General features: G+C 40.9%; 1 protein-coding gene across 7 annotated transcripts in view; it reads right to left on the bottom strand.

Annotated features, from left to right (window-relative positions):
* Positions 1-22332, bottom strand: part of PKHD1 (PKHD1 ciliary IPT domain containing fibrocystin/polyductin) — a 272244-nt gene that overhangs the window by 141830 nt on the left and 108082 nt on the right. For all 7 annotated transcript variants that reach the window (XR_010388155.1, XR_010388156.1, XR_010388154.1 and 4 more), the window contains 5 exons: positions 10497-10704; positions 9057-9214; positions 7220-7414; positions 6344-6469; positions 3606-3739 (listed from right to left, as the gene is read on the bottom strand). Coding sequence is in view for 4 of the 7 variants with exons in the window: in XM_064508296.1 (XP_064364366.1) it covers positions 3606-3739; positions 6344-6469; positions 7220-7414; positions 9057-9214; positions 10497-10704 (821 nt within the window). In the remaining 3 variants the exon portion in view is untranslated. The remainder of the gene's footprint in view (positions 1-3605; positions 3740-6343; positions 6470-7219; positions 7415-9056; positions 9215-10496; positions 10705-22332) is intronic.

Here is a 22332-nt window from a genome sequence, read left to right as displayed (position 1 = left end):
CTTTTTTTTCGAAAGTGCAGCCACAGAGCCTTTTCCTTTAACAAAATACTTCTGTAGTCCAGTCACATTATTTGCAGGATCTTTTACTTGTGACTCCAATTGTGCATTGTACAGATGATTCATAAGGAAAAACTGCATATTTATTCAGCCAGATAGTGGCTGGAGGGCAGAGGTTTTAGGCAAGCAGGGGATTTTGTGTGGAAATCAATTCTTTGTGGAAGTCAGTATATTACGAATGTCCATGCAACCAAAATTCCAGAGAGAAATTACCTCCTTGAGCATGCCAGATACCTGCAGGTATGCATCGCAAGTCAGTATAATAAAGTGGCTAACGTTTTAATTGTCTCTCAACTGTACAACAAGGCTAATGTAAATATTTCATGAATTTCTTTAGATGACCAGGGCTCAAAGTGCTGACCTTTAAGATGACATTAAATCTCTCTTTCTCCCCACTGTAGAGAGTGTGCCCCAATTTCAGAACCTGCCAGGATGCCAGGAGTTTTCCCAATGGGCCAAATTTAACATGCACTCACTTTGCAGAAGATTTTAGAAAGGATCATGGTGGGAATTAAATGATGAGAAAAAATGGATGTTAGCAGATGCATCCTCTCCTCGTTGGTGCTGTGGAGAGTGAGTGGGCTGGGCGATACTGGGAAAGGAAAATGGATTCACTTATCAACTGCGTGACCATCAGTCACGCCTCTGACATGGAAACACAGGTCAGTCTCCACTCTATTCACTCCGTTTAGCCGTTCCCTAGTCTTCAAACCCACAGCAGGATAGTGAGGCTGCCTGTTGGATTTCACAAGTCCTGTTCATATGTCGTTATGGAAGATGACTGCTTCGTGCCGGTACTGGGATTTAAGGACATTGGATCATTTTGAATAAGAATTTACTGCAAAAAGTCCACTGCCCTTTGGGTTCAAGAGAACCAAGAGGGGAAGACAGGAAACTATGGCTTTTTGTTCCTGAAGAAAAAAGTAAAAGCAGGGATCTAGAGCAGGTTCTTCAGTGACAAAATAGCCAGTGTCAAACAGGGACATCTTCTGTTCCTCATGCTGATTCTTCTCATTTGAAAGGGAAGAAAGCAGCTTTCTGATGAAATTGTCTTATGACACTATAAAGTGACAACCAGGGCCTCCATGCCTAATTTTTAAAAAATTATTATCCTTGACATAATCATTTACCACTTCTATTTTATTAGTACAAAATTTCATCTAACACCATGATTCACAAATACACTTAAGAGTTTAAATCAAATGGAAACCAGTGGGAACTGGGTGCCTGAATGTCTTTGTAGGCTTAGGTCTGAATGAATGCTGTGTCTCAATATTCTCATGCTTTAGCAGACCACTGATTTTCAAGGAAACTTAAGCTTTGCAGTCACCAATGAAAATTTAGGCTCCAAAGTAACTTGATCAGTTGCGTAAATATTATTACAGGGATCACCGTGAAAAGCTTAACCCATTGAGCAAAGAAGATATAACACAATCTGAACACAGGGCGCTCTGTCTATCTTAGCTGTAGTCCTTGCCTTAAAGATTTCAGACTGAAAGTTTAAAACCAGAAGCATGAAGATGACAATCTGGGGAAAACAAAACAAAACAAAACAAAAACCAAAAAAACCCCCTAACTCTCAAATCTAGAGGGGAAATTTTCTACGTCATGTCATGGTCCAGAAATCAGGCAATGGGAAGATGAGTCTTTCCCATTATGTTCTTTGAACCTCCTCATTCAGTTAAGATTTCAAATAAGCAAAAAGCAAAATACAGCTCTTGAGACATTTTGATCAGAAAAAAGGTGCCTAAATCGAGTAACTTCATGGTGCTGGCACTGGACCAGCATTCCTTGCATTTACTGAGTTACTATTACTAAGGAAGAGTCCAGACAAGGCAGCTAAGAACAAATCCAGCACTTTGCTTTAGAAACGGTGCTGTCTTTCTCCTAATATCCATGTCCTTCCACATCTTCTGCTAAACACCACTTGGTATTGTAGGACACTATAGCTAATAATAACATTAAGCTAGGCAACTTTTTATTTATTTCTCTTACAGCCAACTCTGCTGCTGCTGCAACACCTCAAGTAGCCCCGTGCAAGAGGCTGCTGACAATGAGGTTTATCAGCAACCCTTCAAGGGCCATCTGCTACTCTGTCTTGAGTAACACATCTTTGGAGAGCAGACTTAACCCTGATGTTCAGGTACGCTGCCACAGATGCAGCTTTGGGTGTATCTATGATGACACATGAACTGCGAGAGCTAAACAAATGCGCTGAAAACTGACCACAATCAGTTCACCCACACAAATAATTGCAACAACCCTTTTTAAAAGTTGAGCCATGGGTGATCTAGCAGACAGCTCCAAGGTAAGTCAGTGTATGAGACTACAAAACTCTGTGTTTAGTGGAGCTGAAATTCATGTGATTCTGCCTAGTTGTTGTATTTTTTAACCATATTTGGTGGTCTTAAAAATGATAAATAGGCCCTTCGGGGAGTTACAGAAAAGTCCTCTCCTTCTTACTAGGTGCTATCATCTTCAGAATAACATGTAGGAAACATGTAGGTCTCTTTTTCACCTTCAAATTTAGGTGCAATTCTTTCCTCTTGGAATAGAAGCCCAGGGGGCGATTAGGTCTTCACATACACTTGGTAATTGGTTTGGTTTCTGTGGGTTAGCAATAGAACAGGTCAGGATTTTTTGTTTTTGTTTTTTTTTTTCTGATGGAAATGTGCATTTGTCACAACTGAAAGTGTGGTAAGAAAGGTCAGTTTCAATGAATTTCCAGGCTTGAAATAGTTGAGAAGGAAAAATGGCTTGAAATTACTGAAAATGATATTTTTTCCATGAAACATTTAAAAGTTACTCTTTATTCTGAAATGTGAAAGTGACTTGAATGAAAGAAGAAAAAAATACATATATATATGAACTGAAAGAAAGCATCACAGAATTAGTGAATGAAACGATTTTTACTGAGATTAACTTTTTGTTGGGAGGGTTGCTACTTTGCAAGCTTTTTAAGATTTCAATGTTTTACCATTATTTAGAATAAAGACATTTGCTTTCTTTGAAAGTCAAAGTCATTTTCATAGGACAGGGAAAGAATTATTCTTTTTCTGACCTGGAATGCAAATCTTGGACTGTGCATAATTTCTCATTTCAAATTCAGACAGAAGTGCATTTGATATTGCCGAATCTTCCTGTGTTTATCATCAGGCCATTAGAAACTGTAATTTTTGTATTATGATGATAGAAGTAGAAAATAATCTAGCCATTAGCTGAACCTAAACTTTTTTACAATTTTTTTATGAATCCATGAGTATTAAAAAATAAAACAACTTTAAAAATTGTCCCATGATCAAGGATCTCATGGCAAATATTTGAAGCCACTCCAGTAAAGTATAATTTTCAGTAACAATAAATTTGTCTATAAATATTATTTATTTTGTAATGTGTGCTCATTTTAATATCTCATGAACAACAGTTTTTGACAGCTCAGCCAAGGAGTAAATGTTGTGCGTATAAACTCCAAGAGAAATGAAGGTCTGCATCTTCCTGACATCTTTCATTAGAAAGGACATTTTATGTCTTATACCTGAACTTCTTACCTCTATGTGGTTGGCAGGAGCCTTGATGTACATCCCTGCCGGTGACAGTGTTTCAATGTTGGATAAACCATCTGTTCCAGAAAGGCCAGTCACTATATTGTTACTAATTCTGTTCCCCTTTTCCAGTCCCTCACCTTAAAAAAAAAAAAAAAAAAAAAGTAAATAATATAGTTGGAAACCCGCTATTATGCAAACTGCACAACTTGCCAGGTTTTACCCTGCTCACTGTGCTGGCTTGTTCCATCTGAGCAGAAGCTTTGCTTCGCTGTCCCTGCATATGTCATTGCTTGAAATGGACTCAGGAAACTGTGTTTAACACAAGGCAGAAGATGGCTGTGGCATGGTCGAAGACTGCCGTAGGTGAATGTAGTGATGAGTAGCATGGAAAAAGGAATACTATGCATGCCAGAAATATCAGAAGGCTACAAGAAAGAGCTGAACAACATTGTAAATACTGCAAAAAAATAGTCTCTGTCACAAAGAACTTGCAATCTAATGAGTAGAATTAAATAAAAGTCAGAGAAATTAATACTATACTATATATTCTACGAAGGGGCAATAGAGACCTTGATTCTGCAATTCAATATGCGCAAGGTCCTCTATCAGGTCTTATGTATAAATATAGCAGACACACTCTACCCCAGGTTTATGCAGAAAAGGAATAAAGGGGATATTAGAAAGCACATTTTACAGCTGGAAAAAAGAGATTCAGTGTGAGGAAGTGTCTTACCTATGGTCACATAGGCATGCTTCTGGCAATGCTAGGATTCAACGTCTTATCCCTTGTGTCTCCACCTATTGCCCCACTTATGTGTAAGAAGAATTCCAAACAGACTTTAAAACACCTGGTGCAACTCTGCACCAAGGTGTTTCCCCCCCACACCCTAAGCAATGAAGCATGAGAAGAGAAAGGAAAATATCAACTGACCTAGTGATCACAATTCAGTTGTGGGGTCCCCCAGATCTAGTTACAGTACTGAATTAGAAAATGAAAAAAGATCGTTTTAATCTCCGCCCTAAAGAAATGTGCCACCCAACAGCAAAAACTGGCCAGCCCTTCAGAGAAGAGAAGACCAGACAAGGGACAGGCTCCAGTTAGCCATAGTGTATGTCCCCACTCGGGCGTTGTGCGTGACAAGCACAAAGCAGATCATCATCATCTCTGTTTGGCCCTCATCTGTTGTGAATAAAATCTGTTTAATTGTTCTTACTGAACATAAATGATTACATTCAACTACAGAGGCTCCAGTTCTTTCCCAGTCATGACTACTCCAAATATAAGTCAAGTAGAAATAGTCTTACAGGAAAACACGCATATTTTGGGTTTGGGAAGAGGAGTAATTGTTTTTACCCTTCCCCACAATCTTTTCAGACTTTCTCCATTTTCAGAACAAAATCCATTTAGGAAATATTTCCTTTCCAGACTATATTTACTACAAACAACACGACTATCAGAGCATAAGCAGGGTCCTAAAGCAGTCTTTTCTACAGTCATATAGGTTTGAGAGGAGGCATAAAAAGTCTTGGCTTCCAAGATGAGACCTTGTGTGTGAATTAATTTTAAGCCCAGAGCGACTTTTTATGACTGTCTTGCAAACCCCCTGAAAATAAAGGTTTTAGATGAAATCACTGAGGGAGTCTAACTCTGGAGCCACAAACAGCCAGCTATAATAAATATGCCTTCACAAGTAACAAAATGATATATAAATTCATCTATCAGACCCTCTGGAGCTGCTGACAGTGAAGCCATTAAAGACATCTTGGGGATAAGGTGTATTCAGGCTGAAACCTCAGAGGAAACATTCAGCTCAGCCCAGAGTCCTTTAAGTCAGACACATGTCCTAGCACAAGCGAGCAAAGGCGTCCTGAGAGGATGGAGATCTTGTTCTGCTTCCTCACTGCCACAAGGGCCCCATGTGTCACATGGGCAAGACATTGCATCTCTCTGGGCCACCTCTCTTCGTCTGCAAGATGTGTGCAGTCACACTCCTTTTATAGGACCCCTCTGTTTAAATTATAATCTATCACGTTTTATTACGTTTCTGTACAGAACCTAGCATAGGGACCCTCTGTGTGTGTCGAACTGCAGGATCAGGGCTGAAGGGTTTTTTTTATTTATTTTTATTCTTAAAATTGGTCATTTTCATTCCATCTCTGATGAAAAACAAAAACCAAGCAATATCTTTAGGTATTCAGGCAATGCGAGATCCCAGCAGAAGATGCTGCAAGTCAGTCTCCTGATGGTTAGTTAGGAGAAATATTTTGTTGTTTTACGTTTTTGCTGCTCCAAGCTCCAATTTATTTAAGTGCTAAATCTTCTGCTTAAATTTTAACATATGCTTTCACTCCATTATCTGCAATGTCAAATGACTAAAGTTAAGTACGTAAGGTAAGTATGTTCTTAAATGCCTCACTGAACCGGAGTCTTAAACATCACTTAATGGTGCTCTTCTAAAAAGAGATATATCAATTCCCTAAAAAAAGGGGGAACTAAATCAAGTGAAGACTGATCAGAAGAAACAAACAGTGTACGGACAAATGGAGATAGCTGCTAACTGTTGCATGAGGAAGCCTGCGAGCTTTATTCCAGATTCACTAATATTAGAAAATGTGGAAGATGTGATTTAAGCCATCAGGGTGCACCTACTATTCTTTCCTCCAGAGAGACATTTTCATGCAAACAGCAATCCAAATATTTTGCTGTACATGATGGACAGACATTTTCCTGCTTCACTTACCCAGTAGAAGCCCATGGCCTGAAATGTTACAGAAAACATTACTGTCCACTGTAAGGTTTGAGATCCCAGTCAGACGGAGTCCTCGACTGAAGGAGTCCAAAATGCAGCAGCCACGTAGGTAAGAGTCTGGAAAGAAACAAGTAGTGTAAGGAAAAAGCAAATTGCATTTTGAAGTTTGGGACAATTTCACATTAGCTCCTCGCTCTCTGATGCTATGCAATTAATCCATTCTGTTCCCATGAGATTGCTTGGCTCCAGCTGCTGATTCTTATTCAGCTTTCCAGATCTTTGCCAATGGTTGGGCACTGGTAAAGGGGAAGGTATAGGTGTGAGTTAGTTCGGGGAAAAAAGTTCCATCCAGTGTCCTTAGAACATTACTCTAGCCCACCTAACCTTCCCCAATCACCACCACTCCTCAGAGTCCTTGCTGCCACTTCCACAGAGGTGAGCTTTGCACTTACTAATGACAAAGTTAGAACAAGTTAATGAATTCCTTAACTTTCAGGTGACAGAATTAAATTTTGGCATATGCTACCGAATAGCCTTGAGCCAGCTCTGGGCTCTCTCACATTTTAGTACTTCATTTCCAGAGCTAGAAGTAACAAACTAACTCAAGAAGGATGGCATTAAAATGAAATATTATGTCAGGAAGAAGCTGGCCAGAGATAAAAAGGAACTTAAGAGGGTTAAAGCACTTCTTCAAGTTTCACTTTGCTTTAGACTCCAGTGACGATTTCTTATTCTTACCAATCCAATTTTTCAATGGTGCCCTGAACTAGAGTTGAGCAGGCTGTTGAGAAGGTCTGCCCCAGCTTTGGTCAGGAAAAGGTGGACATATGAGATCATTTGGGCCCAGCTCCAGTGCAGCCGTCTCACCTGCCATCCGTGCATTGCCAGTGATGGTCAGGGCACCGCGGTGCTGCTGAAACGCTTGGCCCATGTGCCGGAATTGGACCCCCTCCACCCAGAGGTGATTCTCCTCTCCCTGGAAGGCCTTCACAACCATGATGGCCCCCAGATCCCGAGATCCCAGCTTCCTCTCGCTTCGCTGGTACGGACACCTGGAGCCGCCTGGAATACAACCCAGGAGAGCTGTCAGTGTTACCTCTCCATAAAGACCATAGTACGTACAAAGGCCTCCAAACCATGTCACAAGAGCTGCCACACTGAGCTAGTTCCTCTCATCCAGTTCCTCTCATCCATTTCCAGCAGTGATCATAAACTCATGCCTAAAGACAGATAGCCACAGGCAGGCATATTTGATACTCGCTGTAAGTACCTTCACAGTTTCTTCCCTAAGAGTCAGCTGGACTTTTTTAGAGCAACATATATTAAAATCAGCAGGAAGCCATGGTAGTTTCATGCTTTGGAAAGTTGCTTGTGTTCAATTTTAAATAGACCAATGCATGGGTAAGATGGATTTGACATTGATTTACCGTGGGTGAGGATCTTGAAAAGGTGATTTACTGAACATGGATTTACTGAACTAAGCTGAAATTAGAACATTTTGAAAATACCCCACAAACTCTAGCTTTTCCTACTGCCACTGCAGACGAGTAAGAAACCATTACTACCCACAATTTGAAGACAGGGAGAGTAAATCATAGGGCTGTGGAAGGAATTGACATTCCTGAAAAGTGCCCTTCCATGGGTCTGTGCTTAGGATATTCTGGCACAAGGAGATTCAGACTACAAATGTGTAGCTTTGGCCTGTTCTCTGGATGTTCTGAGAGAATTTCAAGTTCTAACATTGACTGTCAGTCTCAATAACACTCATTTTTCTTTTAAAGAAAGTAAATAACAACGAAAATACTGCCCACTCATCATCTGGTGACTTCTCTGAGAAATCCTCCTACCTTTTAATGCAAATAAAAACCTCAAACAGTTAGTTCATTTCAGAGACTATATTTATGAGTTCCACACAAAATGGACTATAAATTCATAGGTAATAAAAGCATCTGACTGCTGGATATCAAATGAAGTCTTGTGTCACAGTCTTAAAGCCCAAGGCATTTTATTTTTAAAGGAAACCATAATACCTGGGTAGCCAGAAAGCCTAACTCTCCTCAAATTATAATCACTGCATCTGATTCCACTTCCTCATCAGCTGGTGTAAATCAGGAATCCCTCCACCAAATTTCATGGTGGAAGGATAAAGGTAAAACCAAAGAAGAACTGAGATGTCTTTTATTTTTTCACCTGTGTTACTGAATGCTACAAGAAGCCATCACCTGGTTTGTTTGTTGGGATCCCTAAACACTAAACAACATCTCAATATTTTACACTCAAGAGCACAAAAGCATCAGGCTGTTTTGTTTTTCTTTCTTCTTAAAGTGACTAAATAGTAAACACAATTAAAAATTTAATATAGTATGTACACTGAAACATGTTTTCAGAAGATACTTTCTTTTCTACACCCTTAGGCTCATGCAAAACTAAAGGGTCTGTCCCAAGGTGGCTTGAAACAACAATGTGAAAATAATACATCTGAGATATTACAAGGAAATTCAGTTCAGCTCCTGAGACTTCATACTTCAATGTCAAACAATGTCTGGAAAGATAAATTTGCTTTCCTGGTGCTGCTACATTTCAAAGTTATCCTATTAAGAAATATTTCTAATACACAGTGATACTCTAATGTGATTTTAATAGAGCAATAATGTCTTTATTCATTTCCTTCTCAATACATTTCTGTCAGAAAAGACCTCCTCACCTCCTGAAACACCTGCTTTTGCACACTGTCTAAGGTGGGACATCCTCTCCCTCGTGACGTTTCCTTGAACTACAATTCTTCTGCTAATCAGTGCCACCACAGCACTCAAAGGTGGTCCCTGGCCATTCACGCATTCCTCTCCAACGTTGTGAAAATACCTAGGAAAGGACACACATACAAAAAAAGGGGAAAAAAGCATCTGCACCGGACAGATGGCAGGAGCTCTCAGCTTAGGTATGGCCTCAACCACCCACATTCAGAGCTGCTTCCAAAATGACTCATGATATTTTGAGGGAAGTTGCAGGGGGTCTGAGCATCTTTCTTAGCTTCGAGCTTCCAAGGTGGCTGGGGATGGGAAGAGATTGGGTGAGAAGTTTTCCAATTAGTTCAGCATGAGCAGTTCCAGCACAAAGCTTGAATTTATCTATTTTCCCCAGCAAGCCTAAAATTCACACCGGGCTCTCAGAATACCCCGCCAGGTTACACAAATCTTCTGACAAATATGAACAAGTTCTGAAGGAACCTAGGGCACAATGCGCGCTTTCTGTCTTTGAGTTTTAGACAGTTGTGTCCTGGAGCCAGGCCTCTCCTTACCTTTTACAGTGGCATACCCAATATGTCTGTGTTTGTGAGCTAGATATATTTGTTCCTGGCTGCAGTTTGTTTTCATCTTTTTGCCTCACCAGTGCACAAAACCTCCTCATATTATGTATGTTTTCACCATAATATTTCAATATTTGAATTTACTTCATCTTCTCACAGCATATTTCAGTGAAAAATGTCAGTGTTTTCTTCCTCAAGGAAAGAATATTTCTATCTGAAAATGATGCTATTGTTCTTCATCGGCACTGTAGTTGGGCTGCCTTCTCTCCAGAATTCCCAAACATTGCAACACTGGGGCTCCTGGTTATGGTGATAAGAAGTATAGTTTGACCAAGATCTTAATGCACAGGAGATAATGAGAACATAAGGCAGCCAAATTACTGCTCCCTGGAAGCAGGGAAGCAATGTTTCCAAATTGAAGTAATTCACTTTGAGTGTTTTGTTAATCAACCCCCCAAAAACAATCAAGAATGGAAGAAAAGATTTTTTTACAGAAATCAGACACTTTTTGTGAAAAAATTGTGCTTAGTCAAGAAAATAACCATGCAGGAAAGTTGTTAGTTAACTCTATGCTAAAGCCATCGGACTGTACTGGCCATTAGTGTTTTCTGCTTCAAAGGTTTCCAAGTTCATGGTTAGGATATGGGATTTATACCTAGTCAGAAGTACTCAGGATTGAACATCCACTGGTTTTAGGGGAAGTAAGGAAACTACAATCTCTGAGCATCTTTGTTAAAGGAATTTATATAATCGTTTCTTCCCGCAGGAAACTGCAAATCCCAACCTTCACCCAAAAGTTCGACTGATTTAGCTCTCCCTTGGCCCCTGAAAGGGTACCTGAGCGGTGACTTAAGGTAGAGTTCAGTGTTGTTCACAGATTCAATAATGGCCATTTCCTCTTGCTGTGGTGCATCGCCAAGGCCCGTCCCTGCCACAATGATTTCATCACCAGGCTGCCAGTCAACAGGTTCCTGTAGCACTAATCGAGTGTCATTAACACAAGCTGATGATTTCAAGTGTGTGAAAGCTACTTTGGGCATCCAGCCTAAAAAATATAAAAAGACATTAAAAAAAAATTGCACATCAATCAACATAAAAAAACCTAGGATCTACAAGATTAGAAAATACCACCTCAGTTGGACCTTCCCACAGTCATACATTTCTTGCTGATACTGGGTAGGAGAGATGGAATTAATGCTACAAAAGAGGATCTGTGCACATCTGCTGGGACAAGAAATACAGCGCTTTCCAAGGAACATCTTCGTCTCCTACCTGTTGTCCTTATTGGTCCCAAAGAGCTTAAGAAAGACAGGCTGGAAAGACGCTTGCTCAGAAGGCTGTGCAAGCTGAGGTTCAGTTTAAATCCACCCAGCTGACTTCCCTCTGTGAGAAACACTGTCTCCATAAGCACCCTCTACAACTAGCACAGAAAACCATTCTCTGCAGGGACCATCATTCTCCATTGAGAGTAAAGGCATTTGCAATCATCAGACTCCTTAGTCAAGTATCCAAAATGAGGTAGGATAAGTCTAGGCCTACAAGTAACTTGCATTCATAAAAATCCCCTTTTCTATCTGTAACATTTCAATAATATAGGAAAAGACAAATATCATCAGTTTCAAAAAATTTCAAGACTGACTACAGATTGCTCAGCTAAGAAAATGAAATCATTTTAACACAGTTTCAAGTGGAGGACCCCAAGGGAGCGATCATTTCCTAAAATCTTGGCTTAAGTGGCCTACCTGTTCATGCAACACAACCAATGGGCTTCAAAGTCAAACACAAGACTAAAATGGTTAGTGTGCGACCTACCTCCAAACAGTTGACCACAAAAAAATATATATATATATATAAACCCTGAAATGAATACAGAGATAATTCAGGACAAAAATGAGCTTAGCAAGCAAATGAAACACACTCATCAGTTTAGCACAATGATATCAGATATCAGACATGTATGATGCAGACTGGACATCTGATTGGGTCAGCAAGAGATTATGTGAAGAGGAAAACAGGATTCTGCAGATGCCTAGAAGGGCATCTCAACTTGTTTCCAGAGCTGGGTATACAGAGATCTGCACGGAAAAAGCCTCTTCCATGGGTGATGTTTCTCAAGGAGTTTCCCTCGGGTGCGGCTGAATAGAGGAGAGCAAAATCTGGAGGTCCCAAGGAAGTGTATGATATATCTAACAGAAAGTAGTTGGACTTCCGTTCTTTTCACATAAAAGGTTTTTTAGTTGTTGAAAAGTGATTTCTCAGCTCTGAAGAGTATTTTGCCCCTTTTATAAAATCTTAAAAATTGTTCAACATATTATTTTGAAAAATCATTTGTGAGGCGGTTAAGAAAACCGCATGTGCAAATTTTTCATTTTTTCCTCATCAATATTCCTTCTAAAATTAATGCAAGGAGAAATGCCAAAAATCCAATATCCTTTTCTTTTTCTTTAATAAAGTAAATGTTTCATTTGAAAATAATTCAGTTCAGCCTTTTTCATCCAAAAGCTGAAATAGCATCATATACAGTTTTAAGTATTGTAACTGTGGAGATTTTTTCCAGAAAAAATTGAATCTTAGCAAGCACTGCTGAAGAATATTTTTGAGGAGGCCTTAGTCTGGCTGCCTCAGATAGATCTGAAAATACATTTTCAACTTTTAGGTTCAGTTGTGGCCACATTACATCCCTGGGGATGGGGATGGGTTACGTGTTTAGCAAGCAGTGTGAATACACGGTTCCCCATGCGCTGCTCTTCTTGAAGTCCTGCCAGCTTGGGCTGTAAGGGAGTTTCGCACACTGTTGGTAAGATCACAGCGTTGTCCTATGGTTTGTATTCAGTAGCAAAGTCCCCAGGTTGTTGTCTATCCTCAGCATCCTGATGCTGCCCATGAGCAGTGAACAGAAGAATGGGTCTGTCAAAGCTATCTGTGAACACGTTGGTTATGGACAACAGTGTCACTCAACAGAGAAGACAGGAATTTTTTGAAGTACCCAGAACTAAGTCATGACCTGTTTTCCCCTTTTCCAGGAGCACAAGGCAAAGAGGAGCTGCCCACATCTGCAGCCTTAGCCCACACTGGAAGGCAACACGAAGGCCACAGACGCAGTTCCCAAATCCCCTCCTCTTCAGTGGACACACTACCAAGTCTGCATGCAGTAAGCCCCAGCGATGAAGCATCTTGCTATTTCCCCCTCTCTTCTTTGCATAATGGAGTTTGCTTTAACTCCTCACATCGCCTTTTCCCCAGCAGGTTTTGGAACGGATTGGTCCAGTGAGATCCAACACACTGAGCCCCATCAGGGGAGAGCATGTGCCTTACACACCCTCCTTCAGTATATTTTTCCTTCACTCCTTTGTAATAGATCATAATTTACCTTTAGCCCACAGCGAGTTACTGTCCTCCCTGGCTGTACTATAGAAAAGTAATAATACCAGAAATCACTAAAGGTAGAGGTTGCATCCAATAAATCATTTTCAAATTATTTTAAGCAAGCTTCTCTCCCCATCTCCTGTTTTGTTTTCTGGGTGCTTATAGCCCAGTGTCCCAGTTCTTCCCTCCTTAATGCAGGGATAAATAAAGAGTAGCACCTACTAGTCAGTGAATTCCCACCACAATGAAAGAAGGAAGAATCCAGCCTTTGTAGTTTGTCATCTAGAAGCATTCTTTTGCTGGAATAATCCTTTATGCAAACATATCTAGAACATGGGAGGAATGGACTCTTAGGACCTTGGCCAACTTTTTTGGCCACCCTACAACTTTGGTGGCACAAAGAGAATGCAAGTTTCCAAAAGCCAAAGAGTAACACATTTTGTCCCCTCTGCACAAAGGGCAGGGTCTTCTGAATCTCCCTCTTCAATGACCTCAGCCAGCTCGAAAAAAATCGCTTGATGTCTGTCTATGCACATTCTTCTACTAGCAGAGTGATCCCATTGTCATTACTCATTTACCCACTTTTATTGAGTGAACCTTTTAGTACTCACATAAAAGCAAACGACTGACAGCAGCCAACTGCATGTTGAACAGTATACAAGTTTTCTCCAGCACTAGCCCTTAGCTAATAGCAATCCGTGTGTGTGTGTGTGTGTGTGTGTGTGTGTGTGTATACACTCATGTCCAGACACACAATTGCCCCCCATTATGTATATGTCGCATACATGCTACAGCAACCATTATAAAAACACTGCTGTGTAACAACTCTTGTCTGTAAGAGGTGTAAATCACAGTGCCGCACTCAAGAAACACTCGAATTGAAATAGCTTAGGATATTTTTTCCACGTCCAAGCTCAGAAATAAAGATTTTTATGGAAAACCTTCTCAAGTTTTCTTCTTCTAAAGGAGGTTTATCCAAGGTATACAAACTCCTCTCTTTTGTTTTGGGCTTTGAGATTTTTTTGACTTTTTATGGTGCTCTCCCTGCTCTCTGTCTCCCATTCCCTGTTTTCCCCCCCCCCCCCCCCCACATTTTTTTCCTGGTGGTAGATTTGGACTGTGGTATTTCTTTGTATGTGTAAGATCTCCTACTTCCAACTTTCAATACTTTACAGCGTATTTTTATTAGAACAAAAACAAACAAACAAAAATAGATACAGCAGATTCCTCTTTCCTTGATTCCTTTTTATATTCCCCCACACAACCAAGCCTGCAGATCAGATTCTCCTCTACCATAAGCAACATGGTGCCACTGCGTGATGCATAGGGTTTGATCAGTGATACCTTTCTGGACAGTTCACCCAGGAAAGGACCAGGGATCTCCAGAGAAAAAATCAGGAAGGACCCTAACCTAGACTGAAGAACTGAGACGTCCTTGCTGTAGCTAAAACATACTCCTCACAAATTTCCTGTTGGTAACCCTAAAAAACAATTTTCCTTTTCAGAACAGGTATAATCTTGCTATCTATTTCCCACATGAAGCCAGCCATAGGAAAACATGCAGCCTCCATGTTCTCCAACTTCTGCATTCAAGAAGTTTAAACAAAAACAGTTTGAACAGAGCACAACACCTATTAAGTCCCTTAGTCACTGCCACCACTGGTGTCTGTAGTCGACTTAGTTTGGACACTACGGGTGGGTTTCAGGTGTCTAAACACGTCATTTTAGATGTCTGATTGGCTTCTAGCTGCTCTTCCAGAAAGACGTGTCTGACATCCCATGTCTTAACTGCCAGATCTATATAGATACCTTGGATACTCTAATGTGTCTGAAATCACTCTTTGTAATAACACTTATGTAACTAAATCAGACCCTGACTGTGCTTGATACCAAATCATTAATTTTCCCTCTTCTTAGCCAAAAGCCAGGCAAAAGGTTTCACCTTCTGGTCTCTGGGATTTTTAGCAATGGATCTTCAGTAACACACCAGTGTAAACACTTTGAATACATCTAGGAGTTTAGGAATCTGCTTAAGTCCAAATAGTGACTATGGGTCTGTCTCAATTAAGACATCTTCTAAATCAACCCTGGCGGGAGCACAATTGTCTCCACATGCATCTGGTCCCCCATGCTCTGCACAACTCCTTAAACTTGCAAGGATCTTGAAAACATACAGCAGTTGCTAGTCACTGCAGGCAGCCAGATCAAATTGCTCCTGCTTCTTGAAGAAATTTCTAGGCCCCTGCTCACCTCCCAGCTTTTAAATCTGGAGATGAAATATGCTGATGAACATCACAGGAGGGAATAGTCTCCAGCAGGGAGACAACCCTTGTTTCCCAAATGTCCTTTAAAGAACCAAAGGGGCTCTCTATAAAGATCATGAATGGGTAAAGGAGGTTCCCTAGAGATGATGAACACTCTTGTCTCTGTAGTCAGTCTGCAGGGTCATCCTGTAGGAGCCCAGAGCCCTCCTTCATGTTTCCCTTTGAAAACAAACCCTACTTCAGATAAAACCTACAGGGTTCAGAAAAAAAACCTTCAGTGACTGGGGTTGGGCTGTGCAACAGGTAAATAAATGACTTGTTTGAGAGTAGAAGGTTTAAAAGACCAACAGCTGCAGTATATTTAAATTATTTCTTCCCCCCAAAAGTACTGCAAGCAGAAACACTCAAAAGTGCTGAAAAATAGATGAATCTGTATAACTCCTTAATTATTGAACTCATTTTTAATAATTAACTGAGCTCAGATTGGAAAAACACATCCTGAGATCTAAAGGAGAAATGCCTTCATGTTAAAGGGACAGGACAGACCCTTCAGACTCAAAACGCAATTGCAAGCGAAGCAGGAATGGAACATTTTACTAAGCGACTTGACAGAAACAGACTTAAATACTGACTAGAGCAGAACTGATTTATCAAATGGCAACCCACAAATAAGTGTGACTTGAAAGCAGATTCCAAAGTGAATTAATCACAGACTATAGCATAAGGAACAGCTTGGCCCCAGGACTGGCTCAGCTCCAATATTTCTGGCTTTGGCAAGTCACTTCACTGCATCAAAACTTCTTTCCTCCACCCATATGAAAGGAATAAATCCATTTTACCTCCCTGCTTCATTAGGAAGGGCTAGATCCTGTGATTGCTAATGATACCAAACTCAACACCAGCTTCTGAATGAGCCCTGTCGGAAGCATAATGCAAACATGAAATCCGGTATTTCACGAATATGGTAATTCTGATGTGCATAAAGTCATTCTCTTTTTCTGTGTCAACTACAGAGGAAGAAAAACAGTATTAATTCATTGTCTTACAGCCCCCACTGCAAAACATTTTATAAATCCATGTAGGACACCACATGACATCACCAACTGATTTCACCTCGTCCTAAGTGGTTAATCCAGACAGGAGGAATTGACCTATACAGAAATGTCTCAGATTTACATCCAAACTCAACAAACTCAGCGAGGTATGCCAGGGCATACTTGTTTCTAGGCTTGCAGGTAAGTCTGTCTACAGTAGGAAAAGTGCTAAAGTACTCACTTCACATTTGAATGGTCCAGATGAGTGAGGTACATGGTTAACGGGCTTGCTGAAACTGGCATACTCCTAAACTAACCATATTTAACACAAAATTTCCAAAACAATCTGATGAATCTAATGCTGTTCTAATCCAAGCAAGGGGATTGCCCCCAAAGTGACTCAGAAGCACTTCAGTCAGCCAGAGAGCTCTGCACACCCAGATCACCAGCCACATCTGACCTCTCATTTATAACTCTGAGCACAGGCCTAGTCTTTCTGCCAGCCTCTCAGCATGCCAGAACAGAAAGGGGGAGAGAGAGAGAGGAAAAAGCAAATGGTATTGATCTCAGCTGAGAAAGGCCATTCCAGATCACACTTCTCATCAGTAGGAAATATTGTTCCGAACTAAGCAACTCCTTCAATGTCTCTATTTGTCAGATAGGGAGAGTTAGGAAGTGTTCATTTTTACCCATTCTTTAGTCATTTATGAGAAGAATCACCTCTTGCCCAGTCCCTTAAAATGCCTTCCAACTCCTGCCAGTAGCTAAAAGAAACTTGGATTGACACTGGTCACTAAAGTAGGTGCAGGGTTTGCCGTCTATGATTTATATTAAAGTAAGGCCTAAAGGTACCACCTCAGCTAGGTACTCTCTACATGCACATAACAAGGGCCACACTTACTGGGAGTCACTCCTCTGAATTACAGGAACTTCAGACCAGCCCTACCACAGCAATCATTACCTTGAGGAGCCTACAACTCCAAGTTTCCCTTCCTGCTAACGCGGCTGAGGTCTCCACGAGACAAAGCTATTAATCTCCTTGTACCCAAAGGAAGGTGGGGAGGAGATACAGCACAGCTAAGTTACTTGTCTGGGGTTACACAAGTATTGGAGATAAAGCTGGGAAATGACTCTCCTCCAGCTAGGGCAGTTTGTTAAGCATGAAAGCTCCCATCCCAGTTAGAAATAACCAAACACATTTAAAAATCGACACTTTGACTCTTGTTAGCATTTTCACTTACTACTCACTGTCCAGATGGTAGCTCCAGAGGCAGGTGGCTAAACTGTCTTTATAAGAATGCCCTGCATCATTGTATAAAAAGGGGAAATTGAGTCAGTTCAAAGAGTGAAACAGCAAAACAGCTATCTTGCTCAAGTCCAAGCAGCAGATCAAGACCAGAAATCAGAGTCCCCTGAGGTACTCCCAGCTCTCTGCCAGGAAACCATGAGATGTTGTTACTGCAGTGATAATATGTCTTTCTTTTCAGTTTCCCATAGGTTCTGCCCTTTACCTCTCCCACTCTCCCCCCAAAAACTGATTCCAGTCTTTAGTCAATAGACAAACCCCATGGCCTTGCAAGGCTTTCATTCCTCTTTAAGCCTGCTCCCTTCCTCCTTTGTCTGTCTCCATTTGATGCCACATCTCCTAGCCTACTTCACTTTCTCCTATCACAGTTTCAGGATACATGGGGTATGCGCAGAGAAAACTGGCTGGTTGCTCTGCAGTTAATTCGTGAAGGTTTGTGGGCTTGAACAGTCAACCTTAGCCAGAGTGATCTTTTCAGTCCATTTTGCCCAAACTTTCAATCCTTTCTCACAGAGATTGGGCCTCCATCTCTCTTTCAGTGCTTCCAGGTCATCCTCTCAGGTTCTACTGCACAGTTGCCACCTTACTGCCTGCCCACTTCTAAGCCTTCCTTCAATTTGGTGATTTCAGCCTATGGTTTTCCTCCTGGGGAATGCTCCTTCGGATTCTGGACTCCTCCTTGTCTTCCACTTCAGCCAAGGCTGCTGGTACCTCTTCTTCCTTCCAGCCAAACTGTATTTTGAGTGCCATGTTCAAAGTATGAAGTTCGGTCATCTGGTTATATACATCTCAGTAGAGTCTCCCTTATATTTCTTCCCATGAGTTTTTTTTTTTTTCAATTTACACCTCTGCTTTTCCCCTTTGTCTCCAACTCTCTCCCCAGTCTTCAGGCTGTCTTGAGGTCAGTTTTGAACAAAACACATGCTCCCCTCTCTTAGGCATCTGAAGTCACCAGCTTCTCACACATCTGCTCTAAAAGTCAATCCAGTGGTGACACATTTAGATACAGTCTTTTAACCTTCTCATTCTACAGCTCAGTTTCTTCCCTAAGGACGTGGTCTGGTGCTGTTGCTTCCTCCAGCATTTTTAGAGTTACTGGCCTTAATCTTTCAACTTTTTTTTCTTCTCATCAGAACATGCTGCTTTAAGACACATCTGTCCTTTCCTGGTGCATATTCAACAGAGTCACTCTTCTGTGTCTGATATGTCCTTTTGCAGTCTGCATCCACAGACTTCTTCATGTTCTTACTCTAGTGGCAACTTGCAGGAGTTTGAAACTCCAGACATCACTTCTTAATAATTTCCCTAATCATCAGTTGATTACTGAAGGAACTCGTGCCTTTCACACATTTACGTTCAGTTAGATGAATCCCCCCTGAAATTTCTGGCGTGCTCCAGAGATATAAGGAGAATTTAGGTGACAAGATCACAAGGAGCTTAAATGGAAAGTAGATTCTTCTGTCCTGAAAATAAGGCTCTTTGGAGCATGTGCGGTCACATAACTTTAGACAGCCAGGGAACTTTCAAACCAAGCTTGACAGCAACCAGCTTGTTAGGCCCATCCATAGTTAAGCAGAGCTGGAGAGTCTGGATTATGTGCTGGAGTGCTGGTAGAAACTAGACTTTATTTCTACATTAAACAGGTTTTAAGAAGAGTGGTTCTGGCCCTAAGCCTTCCATGGGACTGTTGGCCTTTCTCTCAAAAGCTGTTTAACTTTTTCAAACAATCTTCCTGTTGTGGACATAAGGAATGGGATAGCAGGCTTTGAATCCTTCTCTCCTGACTCCACAGGGACAGTATCCTATTACATCTTGTCTTCACTCCTATTTACCACAAATTAATTCATTTGGGTTAAGAACACACAGTTTGTTTGTAGTGTTGACAAACTATAAAACTCTTGCACCTTTTAATAGTTTATTGGGGCTTTAAAGTTGAGGTAATGAGATGCCTTTATACCACAGAAAAAATTTACAAGAACTGCAGGGCTGAGACACACAATCTACTTCCCGTGATAATACAAAGTGTACAGCAGATAATCTGTCAAGCTGTTGCAGCTACAGTTTAAATCTTTACTGTAAATTAAAATAAGATCTTACAATTCATACCAACAAAGAGAAAAGAGCAGCTTATATTACCCAAATAAACAAAAGAATGATGCCAGAGACAGTTAAAAAAGTAAATCAATGGATTATTAGCTATGATTAAAAAGAAAAGAAAAAGCACAGTATAGTCTCCTGTTATAAAAGGCAACACAATTGACTACAGTATTTCAGCTATCAGACTGCCTAAGGAATCCAACTTACTCCTCACTGTCATAATCCTTTATTACTCACTTTTCCCCATGCAAATTGCACTGCTCAGTCAAACTAAGTTTGGCCTTTCCTAAAATTTCCAAATGTCAAAATAACAAATGTCAATAGAGCCCTTAGAAATGGGTGCCTGAGAAATGAGATAGGGATCTTCAGCTTTTTAGATTCAGGATGCAGACTTGGTGCTGCTGGTTAATAAAACAAACCATAAAAAGAAAAACGTAAAAACTTCCTTGAGTTAAAAGGAGTAGAACACATCTGAAAATCTTCTCCAGAAAGCCTCCCAGGTCATGATACCACTCAGTTGTGCTGTTACAGCCCTCTAAGGTCAAATGGATCTTAAAGTCCCGGATCCTTAAGTCAGAGACATGGAGAAATTCTCATGAACTTGGACCTGATGAAGACTTTTTTTTAAAATGTTCCTGCTGCCTCACCTCTAATAGTGACTAGTCAAGTCACTGGCTCAAAAAAGGAAAGGAATCAGAAAATAAAGAATGAAAGCCACTTCCCTCCATCTTCTTATACGTTTAAAAAGAGCCACCTGACCAGCGAGCCCTCAGCACTCACTGACACGTTCACTAACACAGGCTGCACAGGGCTGTTTCCGTCTCATTTTTGCTCCCTGTTAATTCCAGTCCTCAATCTATTCCCTAGGCATTTGCACAAAGTTTCTAGCTTGTTTTGCAATGAGAGAAGTCTGGGGTTTTTTCCTGCTACATAGCTCCTAAAGACAGGGATCGTCTCGGCTCAGAAAGTGGGAGAGCGCCTTCCACCCCCATACAGTCCTGCAGGCCAAATTGCTGTGTGTGGGCAGCTCCTGGGGAAATGCAGACAGCTTTTCTGCTACTTCCCTGCCACTGCCAGTGCAGAAAGCTTCTCATTCATGTCCTGCAGTAAAATAGGAGGTCTTTTCTTGTTTATAACTGCTCATTAACCCTTAGGATTCTCAGAAGTTTATCAATTTTGTGACTGTTGTACAAAGAAACCTGCAGCAGCCTCAGTGCTACACACTCAGGATCAGACTGGGCACCTTACACTGGATTTTGGTAAATTTTTGGCTCAAACTGTAGGACATCTCACATCCCCAATGTGTGGATCCAAACCTGGCACCAAGCACAAGCTTCATGCAAGCAGTGGGGCAGGCTGGGTGAGGAAGCTGGCACCTACATTGTCCCTCATGTGAACCCTCTGCCCCAAACAGTCACATATCGTCATCGTCATGGCACTATCGTGTGCTTGGCTCTGGGCAGAGAAACACGGGTCCTACGTGAGAAGCTCCAATGCGATGTACTACAAGCACAAGGGGGTTTGGACACAGCTCCAGGCTTGGGCTGCCACTGCAACATGAGGACATATCCCTTACCAACAGGCATTGCCATCCGAGCAACGTGGGTGCACAGAGCTGGGTCAGGGCTCAGCTTTTTAATACTGGCTTTTAACCTGTTCTGATGTCCGCCCATCTACAGCCCAACGTAGCCACAGCTTTAGCATCTCTCTGACTCACTCCTCTTCTGTAAAACAGGGACAATGCTTCCCCAGACATAAGTGGTTTCTGGAGGATGAAATCCGAGTCTACTGCTATCCAGAAGATGTGATTTCACTCCAGATTTAGATGAAAGCCAAACTTTTAATGTTTTCCACGAAACAAAAATTCTTCAAAAGACCTTCAGTTCAACTCAACTCAACTTAACTCTACTCAATTCAATTCAATTTCCGAATGGCTAAAACTTTTTTTTCCCCTTTATCCTAATGTCACTTTGGGGGTTTAAGGGTTTTGATTTTCCTTCTGTAAAAACACTGCATTTCACTAATGTTGATATGTTGCTATGAAACAGATAGAATATTAAAAATAATACCATGAAAGCCCAAATGAAAGCAATATGATAGAATTAAACACCTTTGCCTTCTCCCAGTGGGAGGAGGGGGAAAAAAGAAACAAAAACAGATATTATCAAAATGAGAGGACAAATTGAATTATTTTGATTTTTTAAAATAGGAAATATCCTTGATATTGAGCTATTCCTGCTGAAGGTTTTCACTTTTGTGAAACTACAGTTCTCAGCTTAAAGCTGTTCCACCTAAATGTTTTTGAACACCCTCAAGTAACCAAGGAGTATCTCACTGAGGATGGAAAGGGCCATATGATTAAACAGGTCTATAGAAACTCTTGCTGTTGCTCTTTCCCCCTACAAAACACCATAAAAACAGTACGTTCCCTATGTGCTGTCCCATAGGTGCAAGCTTTTCCAAACAGCTCCTTTAATCCAAGCTTACACAGATATTTTATTACATAAAATCGCTTCAGAAAGGATAGGGAAAGATTTCTCAGCTCTTTAAATAAATGAATGAGAGTGACACACAAAAAAAAACATGCTACACGCTTAAAAATAGCT

The sequence above is a fragment of the Dromaius novaehollandiae genome, chromosome 3 (genome assembly GCF_036370855.1).
Source record: "Dromaius novaehollandiae isolate bDroNov1 chromosome 3, bDroNov1.hap1, whole genome shotgun sequence".
Classification (NCBI taxonomy): Eukaryota; Metazoa; Chordata; class Aves; order Casuariiformes; family Dromaiidae; genus Dromaius; species Dromaius novaehollandiae.
The sequence above is the reverse complement of the archived record's forward strand: the minus strand, read 5'-3'. Positions and strand labels throughout refer to the sequence as shown.